The 19,146-nt window shown below is 37.9% G+C and overlaps 1 protein-coding gene across 11 annotated transcripts in view; it reads left to right on the top strand.

The window, feature by feature from the left end:
- Positions 1-19,146, top strand: part of Cdgapr (GTPase-activating protein CdGAPr) — a 43,632-nt gene that overhangs the window by 15,998 nt on the left and 8,488 nt on the right. For 7 of the 11 annotated variants that reach the window (XM_072019570.1, XM_072019578.1, XM_072019576.1 and 4 more), the window contains 4 exons: positions 16,720-16,857; positions 17,454-17,858; positions 18,201-18,531; positions 18,799-19,132. In XM_072019570.1, the coding sequence (XP_071875671.1) occupies positions 16,720-16,857; positions 17,454-17,858; positions 18,201-18,531; positions 18,799-19,132 (1,208 nt within the window). Of the gene's footprint in view, positions 1-9,159; positions 10,005-10,033; positions 10,371-16,719; positions 16,858-17,453; positions 17,859-18,200; positions 18,532-18,798; positions 19,133-19,146 lie in introns of those variants that run through there. The other 4 variants (XM_072019575.1, XM_072019574.1, XM_072019577.1 and 1 more) reach the window with 4 other exon arrangements.

The following is a 19,146-nucleotide window of genomic DNA, read 5'->3' as shown; positions in this document are numbered from 1 at the left end:
CGTTGTAAAAGCCCGCAGTTTAATTACATAGGACAAGTATGTTTAAAGCGATGGCAAAGTTTCTAGAAAAATGTAAGAAAAATCTAAAGGTGTCGCGTTTTCCTATAATTAATATTTAACGATATATCAATAATAATATTTAATGGCGATTAGAACAGCCAAATTCCGCAACAATTATGTACAATAAGCTGCAAATAATAATTATTAAATAGCGTGAAGCTCTTGTTTATGATATAGCAATAAAAGTTGGCGAAATCGAGAAGATCTGAAAATCGATTAAATTCGTCATGTCGTATCTATTTTCTGTAATTAGATTTATCGAAGTCTCGTTCGTTCTCTTAACTGCCATAGAGTGTAGAAGATCCACTCGAGGCGCGTGCACGCATCATTAAATCGTTGTGAATGAAAGATAAGTCGAATCACGGAGAAAGATTATGAGTCACGGTGAAAGCGATCGGGCATTAATCAAAGCGCTTCTATATGTGTATTTACGAGGGAAATTGTCAAGCGTGACGAAACGACGATGGCGTAGAAAAATTAATCTGAATTTAATTCGTTCGTGGTATATTAACTCGTATCGTTCGACCTGTCAGTTGATAAATTTGTTGATAGCGCTACTATTTACTATTTATACATACACCAATAAATCCAAAATAAGACTAAACTAGATTGAACGGATGAAATTAGATGGAAATGAGAATACGTACAAATATATACTTGTCCGCTTTCAGTTCTATAAAAAGATCTATCATCGAGTCCACGACTTCGCGATTTAAATATAATTCTTCTGTGATAAAATTACGAACACACTCGCGAGAAGTTACGTAATACGATGAGAATTATTTTGAAGGAAAGAAAGGAAAGAAATTGAGTAGAAATTAAAGATGTTGGAATATTCTTTTGCTTTTCCGGAGAAAGACAAACGTAGGCAAAGATCGTTTTTGTCACGAGTCTACTTGCTAATTTATTCCGATTCCGTATATTATTTATATACGCGATAACGCAAATTTTATGTATTGCGCGTATAATGTGATTTTGTGCCCCTGCAAACGTAACGTCGCGATACCTTTGTACGATAACATATCGTAACGACATTCAGTGGCGTTAGACGTTGCAGTCGCGTAGGGTTCGGCTATCGATTTGCGTTGATCTGAATTTTCCCATCTGATTTATCGGATTTTACTACGTGGAACCGTATCACGCGGCGAGTTGTACTCGTCTCAACAAACGCGTACCTAAAAAAAAAAAGACAGAGTTCCATTAAAAAAAATTAAATTAATCTCGATATCTTTTCTGCTAATAAACATACAAAGAATTATTTGTACCATCTAAAATCACCATATATGCGGCGCAACTTTTGCAACTTTTCGCAATTTTTTGATAAGAAGAAACCGTTAACAGGCCACACCCTGCTGTATACCTTAAAACAAAAATTCTATTATGATTATTACAATGTAACAACTAATCCTAAGGTAACTAAGGTTACTAAGGTAACTCGTACAGAAATTTAAGCAATTACTAATAGATTATTTATAATAGATGAGAAAGCATGCACATATGCATCATATTGTACAGCATATTTTCTATGGCGCAAACGAATAATTAATTTAGCAGCAAGTTACCACGTTCCCGTGACTAAGCGATGGAACGCGTTCATCTGCTCAGTACACTCACTGTTTTCTTTCGCAGATGCTCTTTTTTCCTTCGTCAACGAGCGAGCGGTTCTCTACGCCCGGCGAATGCGTATGTCGGCCGGTTTCTTGCTGGCTCCAATGCGAGCTTCTCTGCATACTTGTTATTTCAACGGGTGGCACAGGCCGTGACTTCGTTTTAACGAAGTTGAGTTCACGCGTGTTCGCATCGAAAGTGCCAGCTTGTATTAATTAACTCCCAGTCCATTATTATGCGTGTCGATCGACGCACGCATTGCTCCGCGAGATATTCAACAAGGAATAGCCGCGTACCGCTCGTTGCGTGGACGTCGTCGAATAAGGAATACGGTATTTCGCTGAACTAGTTTCTCGTTTCAGTAAATCGTGTTACGTTTCTTCGTGCACGCCATACGGAGGATAAAGTTCTCTGTAATATTTCCTTTTCCTTCGCCTGTCTGTCATCGTTTTCTCTTTCTTTTCGAGACAATACGAAGAAAACGGGACGAAGGAAACTGAAATACTAGAATTTAGTCGGCAAATACATTTTTTTAAATATCGTACGATCCTACTACGTACGTCGATAACGAGTCAAGATAGGGATCTCGCATATTACGTTCTCAGGCATACTGCGTACGGATATTTTGGTCTTTTACCGCTCGCAATTTCGTGTATGTCGCAAAAGTATTACGATATCCGCTGATCTCATACGAAATGCTGTAATTGATCGAGACTATTGGAGGGACGATCGATGTATCGGATTTACGCGTATTTGTGCGAGATCGCGATTTCGAATAAGTAGGAAATATTCGTGAATTTTATTTGCCACAGCTAGAGGTAAACAACGAACGAATAACTTCTGAGATGTATTCAATTTTATTACGTGGTTTTTGGTTAGATCGGTTTATTACGCCGGTTATACGTATGCGATGTCGTATAAAAATTTTAACCACTGTTAAATAAAACGATAAAAAGGCAAGCAATGGATGCTATAAACGAGATGTTATGAAAGCATTTTTACATTACATGCTCGAACAATACGAAACCGTTATCAATGTATGTAGACATAATACTGTTTGCTCGGAAGGTTCGTTCCAATTTCCAAGGAATTTAACAAAATAATCAATTTTGCTTAGTGCCTCTCCATCGGGGAAATTGTTTTCAAGTGTATCACACCAGAAAACGTAATTAGAAGTAACTTAAAATATCATCATCGATTTTTAATCAAATATTACGCTTGTTAAATGCTGCTCGGAAGGTTCGTACCGATTTTTAAAGAATTTAGTAAAATAATCGATTTTGCTTAGTATCTCTCCATCGGGGAAATTGTTTTCAAGCGTATCACACCAGAAAATGTAATTAGAAGTAACTTAAAATATCATCGTTGATTTCTAGTCAAATATTACGCTTGTTAAATGCTGCTCGGAAGGTTCGTTCCGATTTTTAAAGAATTTGGTAAAATAATCAATTTTGCTTAGTATCTCTCCATCGGGGAAATTGTTTTCAAGTGTATCACGCCAGTAAACGTAATTAGAAGTAACTTAAAATATCATCGTTGATTTTTAATCAAATATTACGCTTGTTAAATGCTGCTCGGAAGGTTCGTTCCGATTTTTAAAGAATTTGGTAAAATAATCAATTTTGCTTAGTATCTCTCCATCGAGGAAATTGTTTTCAAGCGCATCGTGCTAAGAACCGTTACTAGAAGTATTTTCAAATATCATCGTTGATTTCTAGTCAAATATTACGCTTGTTAAGTGCTGCTCGGAAAGTTCGTTCCGATTTTTAACTCTTCGGTCGACATAGAAAATAATATCGAACAGTTTTTCGCCAAAAAATATCGTATCTATATAATTCGATAAAGATATATCGGTTCGAAATGTAAATCAGAACGAACTTTCCGAGCGACCGTTTTTCAATCACTGGAAAAACACGCGTGAAGTCGGGCTATATGCTTGTCAGAGCATATGGTCCCCAGAGTGTTAAATTACGCGATCTTTTAACCGAAACCTCGTTTGAGAAATCGTTAGATCGATTAAAATTCCGAGCAGCTACATTGGTAGTAAATTTTACTATAAACTCTCTTAGTCTGTTATCGTCTGAATAGAGCGAGATCATTAAGAGCGTTAATTTAAGAGGACGAAGAGCAACAAGAATCGACTATTTCTCGAACTAATCCGGTAGTAGCTGGATTGATTAATGGAACGACTGACGATCCTTTTCATCGAAACGGATCCATGGCAATAGGATTTTACAGGGGAATACCGCTATTGTTAGAGTGGCACGTGTATGTACATAGGTAGGTGCGCGTTTATTCTGTTGCTTGTTAGTTGTTAGTATCGGCGAGTAAAATATTGGCGGCATGGGTTTTCACGCTTGACAGGGTATTCCAATCATCCGCCGCAGTGATCGGAAGAGAGCAGTAGACGTAAATAATGGTGTGCGAAATTTTACGTTCGCACCAGAAATAGAACGTTTCTTGCCAACACCAGACGGATCCGGCCAACAGGAACGTGTCTCGATACGCCGAGAAAAGAATATTCCTCGATGAGGAAAAGATCGAGTCATTGGGAATATCATTTTATTCGTCATATCCCAAATATAATTGATTTTACTTTGAAAAATCTCTTTCTTTTCTCGACCGTTCGAAGAATCTTTGCTATACCGTCGCATGTATTCGTAATTTTAAAACACGTTTACTCGTAACGTGGATTCACGTTTTCACGTATATTACACGTGGTCCGATAAATATTGCATTAAAAAAAATGAAAATTAGCAATTGAATATCTCCGTTGTTCTTGGAGATACGAGAAAGTTTTATCAACTAAAGTTGTTCGGCACAAGAAAGATCGTAACAGCAGGCAGTGATAATATTTTTGCAGCTGGAGGAATTTTCAACGTTCCAAGGTTATCTCCACTTTTTTTTTTTTTAAACGGGATTGTATATATTTTTTGTGCATTAGTTGACGCACGTTGGACCTTCTCCCTGTAAAAAAAATATTAACTCGCGTATGTGGAAAGTTAAAATATCTCCTAAATTAATGGTTTCTCGAGATACATAGACTGATACTCGATATTTCATAGAGAATGTCAAGCATCGACCAACGCATAAAATATATACAAATATAATGCAAATATACGACGCAAAATTATTAGAAAAAATTATTTCTGCCATATTGTAGCCTCCTCTGTACTAAACAATTTTCGTTAACAAATCTTCTTCGTATCTCCGAAAACAATGGCGATATTCAAACGCTTGGTTTTATTGGCTCATTTTGTATTACGACAAATATAAAAATAGGATGAGTACGTAACGTATGATCCAAAGAATTTCGAGTCTTTTTGATAAATCAACAAAAAAAGTCAGTTTACGAGAAGTAACGTTCGATTAAAAATCTCACGGCGAAATTTCAAGACTGTGTACAACGTCGGAGAGAAAAATGTTAAATACCTGTGACACAGATAACATGTTTTCGACTACTTACGAGTGTTGAAATACTTTCGCCAGCCCGTGTATATACGTGCATATTCTTAGATTTTTGTAGATCATGAAGCATAAATCAAGATTCCCTTCCCATCGAGATTAAAACCGGAAAAAACTTCAAGGTTCCATGGAAACTGAGCTGAAGCGAGACGAAGATTGCCAAGAGCGAGGGGTATTCGGTACAGGCAAACAGAAACTTCGCGCAAAGGCTAATAAAGCTCTGGCTAGTTTGTTGGATGAGCGGAAACTTGCATCGCTTCTATGGGATTCTTGATCGTTGCGTCCGTAGAACGTGGATAACGCGTATCGCTATCGATCGTACGTGCATTTATGTAACGAGATTAAGAAACTAATAAATAGCGGAGTTGATTAGTTTAGCCCGAGATAGGCCTACTTACTCGCAACCAGATATCTTGCAATTTTTATGTACGTTCGAAGCTCCAACAACGTGACCCCGTTAAACTACAGATTTTTACGCATCCGTTAAAAAAATTGTAAGATACAACGATAAACACGCGTAACACGCAAAAAGTATATAAGATATTCAAAGCAGAGTACTCTTTTATATTACGCGGTATGAGGATGAAACAGATGTCTGCTTCAGTTTCTTAGGTTGTTTGTAAAAATATAAATTTGCAAATTCGTATCATATATTTTCGTGTCATATATTTAGGAGCGTTCAGATACGCATCAGTGAACCTATCGTATCTGCTCGTAATATTAAAACGTCTCGTATAAAAATAGCGACACGTTTACTCGATTCTATAAGCCGATCGTAAACGTAGCTCTCGTTACAAAAGCCATTTGTACTCGGATGTAAATGTTACGTATTTCCTTATGCATTTATTCGCAGGGATCGCTTAACGCGCTATAAAACGGAAGAGGTTGAAAGACGTTGCGCGACTCTCTTTACCGGAGTCGGAATGCAGACAATAGGGATGGCCTTTGAGTTCCTACAGTCAAAGAAAGGCTATTCCTTGGTCGCGATTATTGATTCGAAAGTATGCTGGCGACGAAGAAAAAGGGGGAAAAATGAAGGAGGGGAAAGCGAGAAGCATCGTCATATAGTTTTTCCGAGACGTCGTTCTAACGAAGATGGGCGCGGTTCGAGCCGCGTTTCTACGCAGCTTTCGCAGATTGAATCCCAGCACTTAGGCTCTGACTCATTCTACGGCCTGCTTGGATAGGGTTTCTTGCGGAATTCCGGAACACCACCCTGCTGTCGCGACGAAATTACACGTGCCGCTCTTCTCTCCGTATTTTCGTTTCTCCTACGGTATATCTTTTCGTTATTGTGATCCGAGATTATTGTGTTCCATAGATTATTCGAATAATAAAAATAAAAAAAGAAAAAGAGAGAAAAAAATTCACAATTTAAGTGTTAATAATTCAACACCATTTAAGTATGCGAGTCAATGCCATCGTGGTAAACGTTGTGGGTGTATTTCACATTCAGGCCAACTTAAATTGTCGTAATCAATGCTCATTATCATCGATTAGTAGATTGCGCATAAGCAGATGTTAAAGAAAAAAAAGAAGATATAGTAACTTCTTTCGCATAAAATCTATCTATGATGAAGGAGTAACTTATTTATCCCATTTATCATACCACGAAGAAAGATTAAGGGAACGGTCTAATCAAATAATTTAAGTTAATTAAATAGTTGAAATAATTTAAACGACGCTTTGGGTCAAATTGTACGATCGACGATAAAACGTTTTCGATTTTACAGTATTGTATTAGAGACGAAAGTCCAAACTGTGCGCCGATTTCCTTATAAATAATAGAAGAGCTTCGCTACACGCAATGAGATTAGACGTAGCGGGGATTGGTAGGTTAAAACGATTCAGTGACCCGGACGATTCTTTATATACTGTCCTTAGCTGTCTTTATATCTTCGCTGCGGCTAAATTATTCGTTGCATCGTCGTAAGAGGAAACGTTCGACTTTTTTTCCTCCACATCGAATATCGAACACCTCGTTCTTTTTTCTCCGTTGTTTACTGTAAGGAATTGACATTAGAACTGTCGATCGGTACATTTATTATACTTACCTTTTATTTTCTTTTTTATTATGCTCACCGTTGAGCGTAGGTGAAGAGGATAACGAAGCGTAAAGATATGTAAAAAGGGCAGTAGAATGGGAAAAAGAATTCGGTTCGATCCTCTCCGGTCGTTTCTCCTCTTTAGGCAGATATCGTATCGAAGTTGCAATTTTCCTATCCCGAATCCCCGTTGGCTTCGCCCTAGTTTCATCCTCAAGGTTGTCATTATTATTGCTCGATCGGATGTGTTACTTCGAACGACCCACTTTTTCCTCAAAACTATTATTTCCATTGGGCTTTATTGTACGAACGTATCAAAAAAGCCGAAGGCGGTTGCCTTTTAGCATTAACGATATACGACGTATAGATCGTCCTTCCTTTTTCGCTTCAGGAAGTTCTTTCGCAGTCGATTCCACTGACGTCTCAATGATACGAGGATATGATTGATTTTCTGACGCCCAGACCGATCAACTTTATTCTTCGTTAATTTCTTAATTTTATCACGTAAGTATACGATTAATATTCAGTTCTGATGATCTTTTGACATTGATACTATGGCCCGACACTGACGCCATGCATGTTAACCGCTAGCGTGTAATATACATATTTATTTATTTCTTTAATTACTTATCGCTCCGTTTTGCTTTTCACTTTCTAAATATTCGAATTTCACTCAAACCTTCACTCTGTTCAAACGCTATTTAGGGGTTGAATATTGGAAAACGCAGAAACGCGTGTTTATTTATATTTAACGAGCAGTTCGTATGCCGAATTTCACGTCTCCAACTTTAGTGGATATAGGAATACGGTTATCCTTTGAGAAGAAAACGTACATCTTCTTCATCTTCGTAAGGGTTGAATTTCGAAAAAGGCAAAGAGACATGTTTCTTAATTTTCAACAGCAATTCATACGCCGAATTTCACGCGTCCAATTTCAGCAACTCCTGACTTATGGATATTCTTGAAAATTAAATGCTACCCCGTTTTTACCCCTTTAGGGTTCGTCTCTCCCAAAATTCTTTCTTACACCGTGTCTGTGTCATAAAAGCAGTGTACCGTCCAAATTTCACGTTTCCAGATACAGCGGTTTGGGCTGGGCGTTGATGAGTGAATCGGTCACTTGCGCATTTTGTGCTTGTGTATAGATACGGATATATCTATCACGTGTATGTATATGTTATATCTATTTTCAAATTATAAATATAACAAAAATTATGTTACGCAAGAGTTACGCTGGAAATTAGATCGATCGTTAAAGTACCGAAGGAAATTCCATTAAATATGAAATATCGATAAAAATTAGAGCAGCGAATGAGGTATGAAGGAGGAAGCGTACTTTCTTCGGTTCCGATGAATAATTGAGTTCCATTAAGCTTGAATTACTGGGACGAGTACGATGGTCGCAAACTAGGTAAGATGTACGCCGATTTATGCTTGATCAAGCTGCTTTCGGATAGAGTCGTAGCACGTACGTAGCTACAGGGAAGAAAGATAACGTCGTTCGCACAAACTACCGGTGTTTTTCGTGGCAAATGAATACCGATGGTAACGCGCGAATGATCACGTGATGAAAGTAATCGGCTATTCCAGTCGCCTAACGTTGCGTGAAGAAAATAGAAAGTTCCCCTGGAGGATGCGTTTCAAGAAACATATTACGCTATTTGAAAACCACTTTATTACGATATCAGAAAGTTATCACCTGTCTGATAGAGTTATTCCCTTAATTTTTGCTCCGTCAAATTCGACGCAATCGTCAATTTCGTTGCTTCTTTCTAGTATCGAGTGGCAATTGTAACGATAAAAAGTTTCCTAACGAAACAGACGAACATGTACATTTTATAAACTATACGAGTCAACCGATTGACCGAACGTCCTATTTGGCCTACGATTTAGTAAAATTGTGAAAAAGGAGATTATACGATGCGTAATTTATAATCAATTAACTCTCTACATTTCATTGGATATTAATCTTGCGCTTCTCGCAACGAGAATACTCGCCACGCTAAATATCTCGTTGCTTCTATGTAGCAGCTTCCAAAATCTTTCGTACAGCGCGCATAAGATGTTCGTAAATGATCTCTACGAGTATTCCAATATCGAGTTACTGCAACGTGTACGCTTAACGAATCCGCACTATCGCACCAGCGTAGCCCGACTCAACCGTCTTTCCCTCGCTAAATACACTACAGTAATTGTTCGAAAATGCCCAATTCCCTATTCCATCACCGTACACTAGTTTGCCCAGGAACACCAATAAACCTCCGTACGTATCTCCATTCGGAATCGTAAATCATGCGCGGCGGCAACTACGTCGTCTCGCGCGAAGAAGGGGCATGAGAGAAGACGAGAGAGGAGAGTTGCGCGATCGCAGGGTCGCGCACGGCTCCTCGGGATCCTTGGTGTCCCTGTGTGCGATGCGGAGGCTGGCTGGTGACTCCGTGACCCAGTTTCCCCCGTCCCCTCGACGTCGACCAAGCACTTGGGATTCGTACGCGAGCATGGAATCGAGGCAGCTGGAGTCGCGGTGGCTAAAACCCTCGTCGCGTTCCTCCGCGGTCGCGTTCGACCGCTTGCCACGACGTCATCGTCGACGATCGCGTCGTCCTTCGGCCGTGCCACCGCCGCCACCAGCCGAGCCGCCAATCGTTCCCACCTCCGCGTCGACTCGCCGCTCTGTTCGACGAACACACAACGAGAGAGACGCCGCTGTGCCGTCCGACAGGCCTCGTCCCGACGTCTCGTCGAACGTTCACGTTCGTGCTGGCTCGCGACGCTATGCGTCGCGTCTTCCTCGCCAGCTGTGCCAGCTGTTCCAGCCGTCTCGAGGTAGTTTTTCCGTCTCGTCGACCAAATCGTCTCTCGTTCCACGTCCACCGACCTCTCTCTCTCGTCGGCCTCTCGACAGGCGATCGAGACGGTTATCCATTCTAAAGTTATCTATTCCGAAGACGGTTTCCTATTGCAAACAAAGGTTATCTGTTTTCGAGGACAGTTTATTGACACAAAGAGGATTTTCTATGGAGGTTGTTTAAAACACGTGCTGAATTTTTCACGAGATGAAGGAGCGTGAAATATAAGCAACACTGTGCCGATTAATTCCATGGATAGCAGACCGATAGATGGTCGACAAGATTTCCGATGTGTTTGAGGATCTCGTATCGGTTTATCGAAATTTTCTTGGGCAGCGTTCAGGTAGTGTCTCTAATTTTCCATGGTTTCTTATATCGCTTTTTTTAGTTCGTATTTCTTTGTTTCCTTTGTTATATCATGGTTGAGATTCTCTGTATCTTGTATATCGACGAAGTATGTAAACCTTTCCACCGCACGATACACCCGAGAATATTATCCTGTGATTTCCATCATGAAGTTTATCTAACATTTTGATTAACCGATCTTTTCGCTTGGTTTTATCGTTCAACAACGAATTTACGTTCCAATAATCGATCTTTCCATTTGGTTTGGCTCGTTGTTTGTCCTTGTAACGACTCGAATTAATTTGCTTGCTCGTGTCAATATTACCCAAGATCCTGCGGTTTTCAAGGATGAGTTTGTTTGTTTGGTTGCTTTTTTCCTTTTTTAAAGATCCATTTTTCTGTTCGATTTCATCATTCCAGAACGAGTTTATCTTGTAATAATTGATTTTTCGATCTGCGATTATTATCGTTATTACGATAACGATTGAAGTATATGATTATTTTGTATATAATAAAAGATTGCTTTTGTACAGGCACGTTTAATGGACTCGTCCTGTGCGGCTGTCCTTGTTACGTTTCTGCCCCATTTAGGTTGTCCTGATTCATAGATAATCGAATCACGACGCTCTCTGCTCTAACTTTCTTTACCCGTTCCCCGCATGGCCTAATAATTTCTCTGATAGCGTTTCCCTCGAAGAACGTCAAACGGCCTTGCCTTCTCGTTTTTATAGCCACTAATCAACCTTGAATTTCATCGGACAACTTGTTCATCTTTCATCTTTTGCTTCCAGCCTGTTGAGAATGTTGTTCATTCAAGACTTTATTACATGGTTCAATAGTATGTATAAAATAGACTCTGCATCTAATAACGTACCTTTGATTTTAAATAATAATTCAGCTTTACATAATCTGCTCTCTAATCAACCTTCTATCTATTCGACCAATTTTTTCCATATTCCACTTTTGTTTCTACTCTGTTGATTCTTCTAATCATTGTTAATCCAGAATTTTGATTTTAATTAGCAATCTCGTATCGAACAATTTGATCCATCTTCGATCAGATTTTTTTTTTTTGATCGAAGAATATATTTTCCCCTTTAGATATACGTTTTCTTTTTTTAGCCTGTCGATGACGTTATCGATCCGACACTTTGATTTTTTCACTTAAGAAAGTAGATTACGTATCCGACAACGTGTCATCTTGGATTTAGATAATAATTTTGAATAATCCGATCTGATCGACATTGCGACTGATCAAAGACCTTCTCTACTTTCAGTTCCAGCTTGCTGCGAATCTTATTAATCGAACGCTTTGTTACGCGATACGAAAGTAGATTTTTCATATCAGATATCGTATCTTTAGTTTTAAATAATGATTATTTGTACGTGTAATCTATCCGATCGATTTATCTGAATTTCGTTGCCTTCCAATTCTGCCATTCTTTAAAACATATAGATTTTTTTACCGTGTATAGAGATCTCTAACAGATAAGATTTATGCTTCGGTTCGCATGGCTTCTAGCGATTGTTTCCATGGACGTTTCCAAATAAATTTTCCCGCGATCCTGCGCTCCAGAGAAATTGGTGACCTCGTACGATTTAACCGCGCATCGATCTCATCCCTACCCTAACCAGTCGTCCCTCCTTTTGCCAAACTATTTTCAAATTCCGCATTTCAGTTTCTTAAAATTCCTCCGTCGATGTCTTCTTTTCTGGTCGGCGAAGATAATATAATAATCGTTAACAGCTTCCTGCATTGATCCTTCTTAGGACTAATGTTTATTAGACGTTGGATATTTTCTTCGATCCTCTTTTTGTCCTTTTTTTTTTTACAAATACAAATATACCGTAGGATGTAAAATTCGAATAAAGACAAAAGAACGTGGGTTAAAGAAAATAAAACTACAAGATCGAAATTGTAGTATTAAATTTATTAAATGAAACTCTAGTTCATTAAATTCAAGTTAAATTCAATAAGAATTAGAGAATTTTACTAATCGTTAGCAGAATTCGATAAGATACCAATAGTAATTCCATTGCAAGCCATTTGTAATAATAATGTATTTGTAACTAACACAACAGAATAGTAGAATTATAAAAGAAGAACGAGCAAGCTACAAGTATCATAGCTGACGTGTTCTTTTTGTTATATGGTTATCGTTAAAGAAATTTAAATATCATTTGCCGTTATCCCAGGCGACTGCGATTATCTCGCGCTATCGAGCACAAATATATCATCCATTTCATTTATTTATGCAGAACGAAATACAAATAATCGTTTAGGGCATATCGCTTATAAATATCTCAGCAGATAAGCGTATAAACGCGATCTCACGCTGTTTACTTGTGTAAGAAAAAAGGGAAGAAAGTAAGAGAAGAGATGAAAATATATCTATGCATTTTCAATAATTTCCCAGCTAATTGAAAAAGTGTGTCAGACAATCGACGAATATACATTTGTAGCTATTTATAAAAAGAGATCCGGACAAGAGGAACAGCAATATAATAATAGGAAGGGCGGTAAGGAATTTTTAGTTTCGAATTGTACGTTGGATAGTTTCTTTCACGATTTATCGAAGAATATCGTGCATTGCACGATGGAAGTAGAGTAGACGCAGTACGTTGAATTCGTAATGTTTGCTTAATGTTGCCAAAAAGTTCGTTGACCTACTAACAGGGAGGAGAGGAACTGCAGCTGCTTGGATGTTTCGCGTTATAAATTCCTTGATGTTTATCGATCGCAAAACGCGCGCTAATGCCGCTTCCAGCGCTTTTTCTCTCCTTCGTAGAACGCAATTTTCCAATTTCATTATATTCCAGATCCCTCTGCATCTATCAACGTATCTCGAACGTGTAGGAAATTATGAATCGAATAACGAGCCCCAGAGACCCATCTCTCGTGTCGCGTTCAATTACGAGTATAGAAATCTTGCGAAAATTTCACTTCGTCGTCGTTATAGAAATCGTATTTTCCTGTCCTTTTCTTTTTTTTTCCTTTCCCCGGCGGAGAAAGGATTTCTTTTTGAATGAAACAGGAGTTTCTTCTATCTTCGTCCTTGAAAATTTCAATGGAAATTTCCTTTCTATAGAAAAAGATTGTTTAAGCCTGACCGAACGAAGATTCTCGCGATGGGATTTTTGTCTCTTTGGAAGCGTTGAAAGGGATTCGAGAAATTTCAGCGAACGAGAATTCGCGTAACCTACCGATGGCGTTGATAAACATTTCACACTTTTACGCATAAATCACCGAGTTTACCCGAGGATTGTAAAAAGTTGCTTATCGTATGCGTCTCTCCTGTTGCCTTCGTTTACAAACAATGCTCACCTTAAATGTTAGAATTTTCCGCCTTGGTGAACCACGAGTGATACTCGATTGAGCAGAGAAAATTGCAAGTAAAATGTTTGCTTGTGATGTAGCGTATTAAATGATTCGTTAAACGAGCAGATTATAAAACCGAAGAGAAAATGATGAAATTGATATCGATGGATTATGCCCGATCAGGAGTATTCTATATAGATAATAGTTGCAATTACAAAGAATTAGAGAGGAATTGTGAGTCGGATTGGCAACAAAATCAGGTTTAAAGAAGCGTAAAGCAGGAGGCAGCGCGGAACGATCGTTTCCCAGCGATTGCCAGATCCAGCAGGGAGAGAACAGTGCTCGACTTATACGTATAGAGAAGCTCTGATGTTTGCCTCGACGTTGCCAAAAAATACAATGACCCAAATAAGACAAGTTGCACTCGTTTGTCGATACTCTCCGCACTGCGATCTCCTTCTCTCTGAAACTGTTTCGTTCAAGTGCACGTACCACCGCGTGCTCCATAAAACGACACAGATACTTATTCCATTCAAGGAAACGAAAGAGAGAGAGAGAGAAAAAAAAGAAGAAGAAGAAATAACGCAGATCAAACTGTTGCCATAAAGAAATCTACATACATTTTGTTCCATATAAAATGTTTCTTTTTTTTTCATTTTTGGTTTTATTTTTTTACTTTTGTTTTTTCTTCCTGTTGTTATTCATAGTCGTATATTCTATTGGACGAGGAGAAAAGAAGAAGATCGAAATATCACCATACAAAAATCTGTATGTCTTTTTTCATCTCAACATTCTATTATAATTATTATTCCGTTGGTACGAGATTCTTCTTTTTCTAATTATTTCTCTTTGTTTCTTTCGATCGTTCGAACATCCTGATAAAGGTACCGTTTCTACTTCTTGTTTTTAATTATAAAGAAACAATTTTAATACGCACAATTCTACTGTACACGTAATATTCTCATCTATGGAGCGTATAAAAATTTCAACTCAAGCAGTTGGCGATTAGCAATTGAATAATTCTATGAGAAATTCCAAAGGTAAAGTTGCTGAAATACTTTGAAATTGACAGAGGAATTTTCAAAAGCGTTTTTGTTATCGAATGGTATTGGTAGGTCGGAACTAGTTGGTGACCAACGAGACGTAAACTCGTCGAACAAACGAAATAATTGATAGCGCTCTTATAATTGAAAGCCTACTCTACCACTTCTCTCAGCGGTTAAAGAGGAAGTCCCTTGTACCCTTCGTTGAAAGTCTTGGCTTGACTTCCGATTTTTTCTCGCGTTTCGAAAGCTTTATATAACGTAATTTACCTGGAGCAAGTGCCGCGCTTAATATCTACCTTCTTAAATCTCATCGATCTTATCGGAACATTTTAACATTTATTTCATTTAATATGATATCTCTAAAAATGTTGGAATTTCTAGTATTTAAGATGTAATTCGATGTAGTAATTAGATTATACTGCCAGTAGATAGTGGTTTCATGGAAATGAAACATTCCTTGAGAGCAGGAGTATCTGCTTATTCGATCTTAAAATTGCTTGAAAGTTTCCTGTAATTAAGCATCCCGGCGATCAGACAAGTTTCTGATCTGTTCTCCGGGCAAATTCTATGTAATTCTGAAAGCGTTAATTGCAACTAACACGTCCGTAATCGCGTTGTTAAAGAGTCACGTAAATCAAACTACATATTCGTAAGCTGCGCGTAACAGCGATTCGAAAAATTGCGCGTGTAAGCTTTTCAAGATTGAATATTTGAAAGTGAATTTTTTTCATGAAATTTGAACATTCAAGGACCTAGCAAGCCGAAAATTTGTTCAATCGATAAATTGGAAAATTCGTAAGTTAAACGGTCGTAAGACTTGGAACTTGGTAAATTAACGATTTATCTCGTAGCTGGTAATATGGAAAATTTACACGGTCTAACCATATTGGGGGAAGCTTGTTCGTTAGCTCGTAAATAAGTGAGTTTTCCATTTACGAGGGCACCGTGTACCGCGTTTGGGTTATCGATTGGGATGGTAAAATTTGGCACCTACTTAGGACACACCCGGAACGATGATTTAATAAAACGATACCATTACCGAGCTATTAAACCTGATATTTACCAAAGAATTTGGCCTACCCACGGGACAAAATTTGAACCAAATCGGTGAACCGATGTCGTGTTCTCCCCTCGTTAGTTATCTTCTCGACACACGATGATTCATCTTTAACCGTCTTCCTTCAATTGCCTTCACAGACTGCCTCCATATTCTGCTAACGTTGAACGCAATGCAGCGAAACTCGTTTAAACCGTTCGTACTTACATAATAAGTTTATTCGAATAACTCGGTGTCACGGTTCTCATTTCTCAGTAGCAACGGCATATTATTTTTGACATTGCGCTAAGAAAATATTTTGCCGCCGTTGCTTTGGCACAAATCTTGCCTTTGTGTAATTTTAGAAAATTTTCTCTCTCTCTGTCTGTCTCTCTCTCTCTCTCTTTCTCTCCCTCTTTTTCTTTCGTAATATAAATTAGGTTAAATATATAATAGAGTTATTTACGTCGTGCAGCGTAGTGATTTGTCAGTAAATAATACGTATATTTTGTGAAATGAATTTCAATAACACTTTATTTTAAACTACTTTTTATGCACGTACAGTGGTCGATGAAAATATCTGAAAATTTGTAGAAACATTTTTTGAATACATCACGTGCGTAGTTTCATATAACTCTCGTGATGTATTATATATAAAAAAATGTTTACGCTAGTTGCTCGTACATTTTCATGGATCGCTGTACAAACGTTAAGTATAATATACGTTAACGCATTGAGACGTAGGATTTTGCAGAATTTTTGTAGAAATTTCCTTCTTCGAGATCTTGGCGAAGTTTCAAAGAAACCTAGAAAACGTTTGTTTCACAAATTCTGCTTGATTATTATGATGTTTCATGTTAATTAAATGTTGACCTTCAGTGCGTTAAAAGACACAGTATGATTGCGAGAATCGATAGAAAATCGTAAAAATTTTTATTGAACGCAGGGATTAGGATGTAATCGAACGGACGATTTCAGTACACCAGTCAGTTCTGGCAGCAACATGAGCAGTATAGCACGGTTTCCAAAGTTGGACGAGTGTGCCCACTTTCATTACGAACATGTTGAACTCAGTTCCTTGGAGGTCAGTTACATTCGAATTAACTTTAAGCTATTCAATTCCATCCTCCAATCTTGGTCAAATTTTCATTTAAAAATATTATCTCCTTACCTGTACTTCTAACTAGAACTGTTAATTATTACGTATATTATAGACAGTTTTAACGTACTCATTCCATAAGAATTATTCAAGATATAAATATAAATATATATTTATTTATCAATATATACATTTATATTTTGAATAATTCTTGCGCAATGAGTACATTAAAATATCCAAGTTTTTTGTTTATCAATCCTTACGTTTAGTCAACTTTCTTTCAATATTTTAAAGATCCCATTTTTTCTTCTTCACGTTCGATTAACTATGCTTATTCTATAAAATATTCAATGTATCGTTATTTGTTGAATATTAAATGTCCCCAATTATTATAATCAGTTATACGTTCTACAAAAGAGATAATGATATTCGTCCGGTATCGATGAAGGGTCAAAAAAGAAAGAAATAAAAAAGAAAGAAAGAAAGAAAAGGAAGAAACGGCGGATTCAAAAGACACGACACGCGTGTTTTTCAGATCCGTCGTTTAAATAAGACTAAAAAGTTATACGTTGGTTTTGCAGGTTTCGCTTAGCGAAGGTACCAATGATTCCGACAGCTACGCGGTCAGAGTAACATCTGGGGACGCATGCTGGACGCTGCAACGATCTTATGATAATTTTGTTATGTTTGACAAGCAATTGCATCGCTGCATATTTGACAGGAAGTTCTCTTCCTTAACAAAGCTTCCAGATACACGGCCAAAGAACACCTGTGATATACTGAGGGACTATTTGAATAGGTTCTCGCAGTTAAATCACGAAGGCCTAAATTGCGGTCCTGTGTTAAATTGGTTGCAGCTAGATAATAGAGGAAGAAGAATCCTCGTGCCAGAGTCAGATTCATGTCCCATTAATACTCCCGCAGTAGCCGCGGCTTATGCAGTTAGACCTTACGTGGCTCAGGCACCGGATGAAATCTCCTTTCAGGTATTATTTCAACTTGATACAAAAATTCCAATATATACTAGTAAATAGACCGCGGATCGTTATTCATTTGTGAGAAACTGTTAAGTATAAAAATGCACAGAACGTTCATAATAGGCAAAAATATATAAAATATCCAGAATAGAGTGGCTGTTGTAATATTTAAGAAATTTGATAAATCACTGGTTAGCATCTGATTTAGAAATGAAAGGTGATCGTGACAGAGTGTAATATTAAATTGCATAAATATTGAAGATCTAATAGTACGAGTTTGAATAGTAAAAAGAAAAAGAAAATTATATAACAAGTTGATAAATTTAATGTAAAAATATCGATGATTTTCAGGTTGGAGACATGATTTCTGTAATAGATATGCCTCCTCCAGGGGAAAGTACTTGGTGGCGTGGGAAGCACGGATTTGCAGTCGGTTTTTTCCCAGCCGAATGTGTGGCTGTGATCGGGGATAAAGTACCACGGCATCTGACCGTGTCAACGACAGTTAGATCAAAGTTACCCGTGAAACCGGTGCTTAGAAAGCACGGAAAGCTAATCGCCTTTTTCAGATCGTTCATATTGAATAGACCGTCTAGGAGACGATTAAAGCAGTCAGGAATCCTGAAGGAACGTGTATTTGGTTGTGATTTAGGGGAACATCTTTTAAATTCTGGTCAAGATGGTATATATACACAAATATTTTATATTGAACTTGATATACAATAGCTCATGAATGTAATTTCTATATGCATTTTCAAATTGCTTAAAAAGTTTATGTATATAATATGTAAAGCGCTAATGAGATATCAAAATATCTTTCATAACGCACAAAGTATATACGTGTATACAAAAGTTTCCTATGACAAGTGTTCAAATATTTCCATGAGCCATTGTAACTCACTAATCGTATACGGTTTAACAATTGTACAATGTACCATGGTGTTTATAGTGCCTACCGTTTTAACGTGTTGCGCTGAATTCATCGAGAATCATGGCTTAGTGGACGGTATATATCGTCTAAGCGGCGTGACATCGAACATTCAGAGATTACGAAACGCGTTCGACGAGGATCGTGTTCCTGCATTGCATTCCGATGAAAGTATTTTACAAGATATTCATTCTGTAGCGTCGTTGTTGAAAATGTACTTCAGAGAACTACCGAATCCACTCTGTACATACCAGCTTTATTCTACTTTCGTTAGCGCGGTTCAAGCTAGCACCGACGCGGAAAGATTAAGGCGGATGAGGGATACCGTTAGAAAATTACCACCACCGCATTACAGGTAACGCACAGGAT

The sequence above is a fragment of the Bombus fervidus genome, chromosome 16, assembly GCF_041682495.2.
Source record: "Bombus fervidus isolate BK054 chromosome 16, iyBomFerv1, whole genome shotgun sequence".
Classification (NCBI taxonomy): domain Eukaryota; kingdom Metazoa; phylum Arthropoda; class Insecta; order Hymenoptera; family Apidae; genus Bombus; species Bombus fervidus.
Note: the sequence above shows the minus strand (reverse complement) of the source record. Positions and strands in the feature narration are given on the sequence as shown.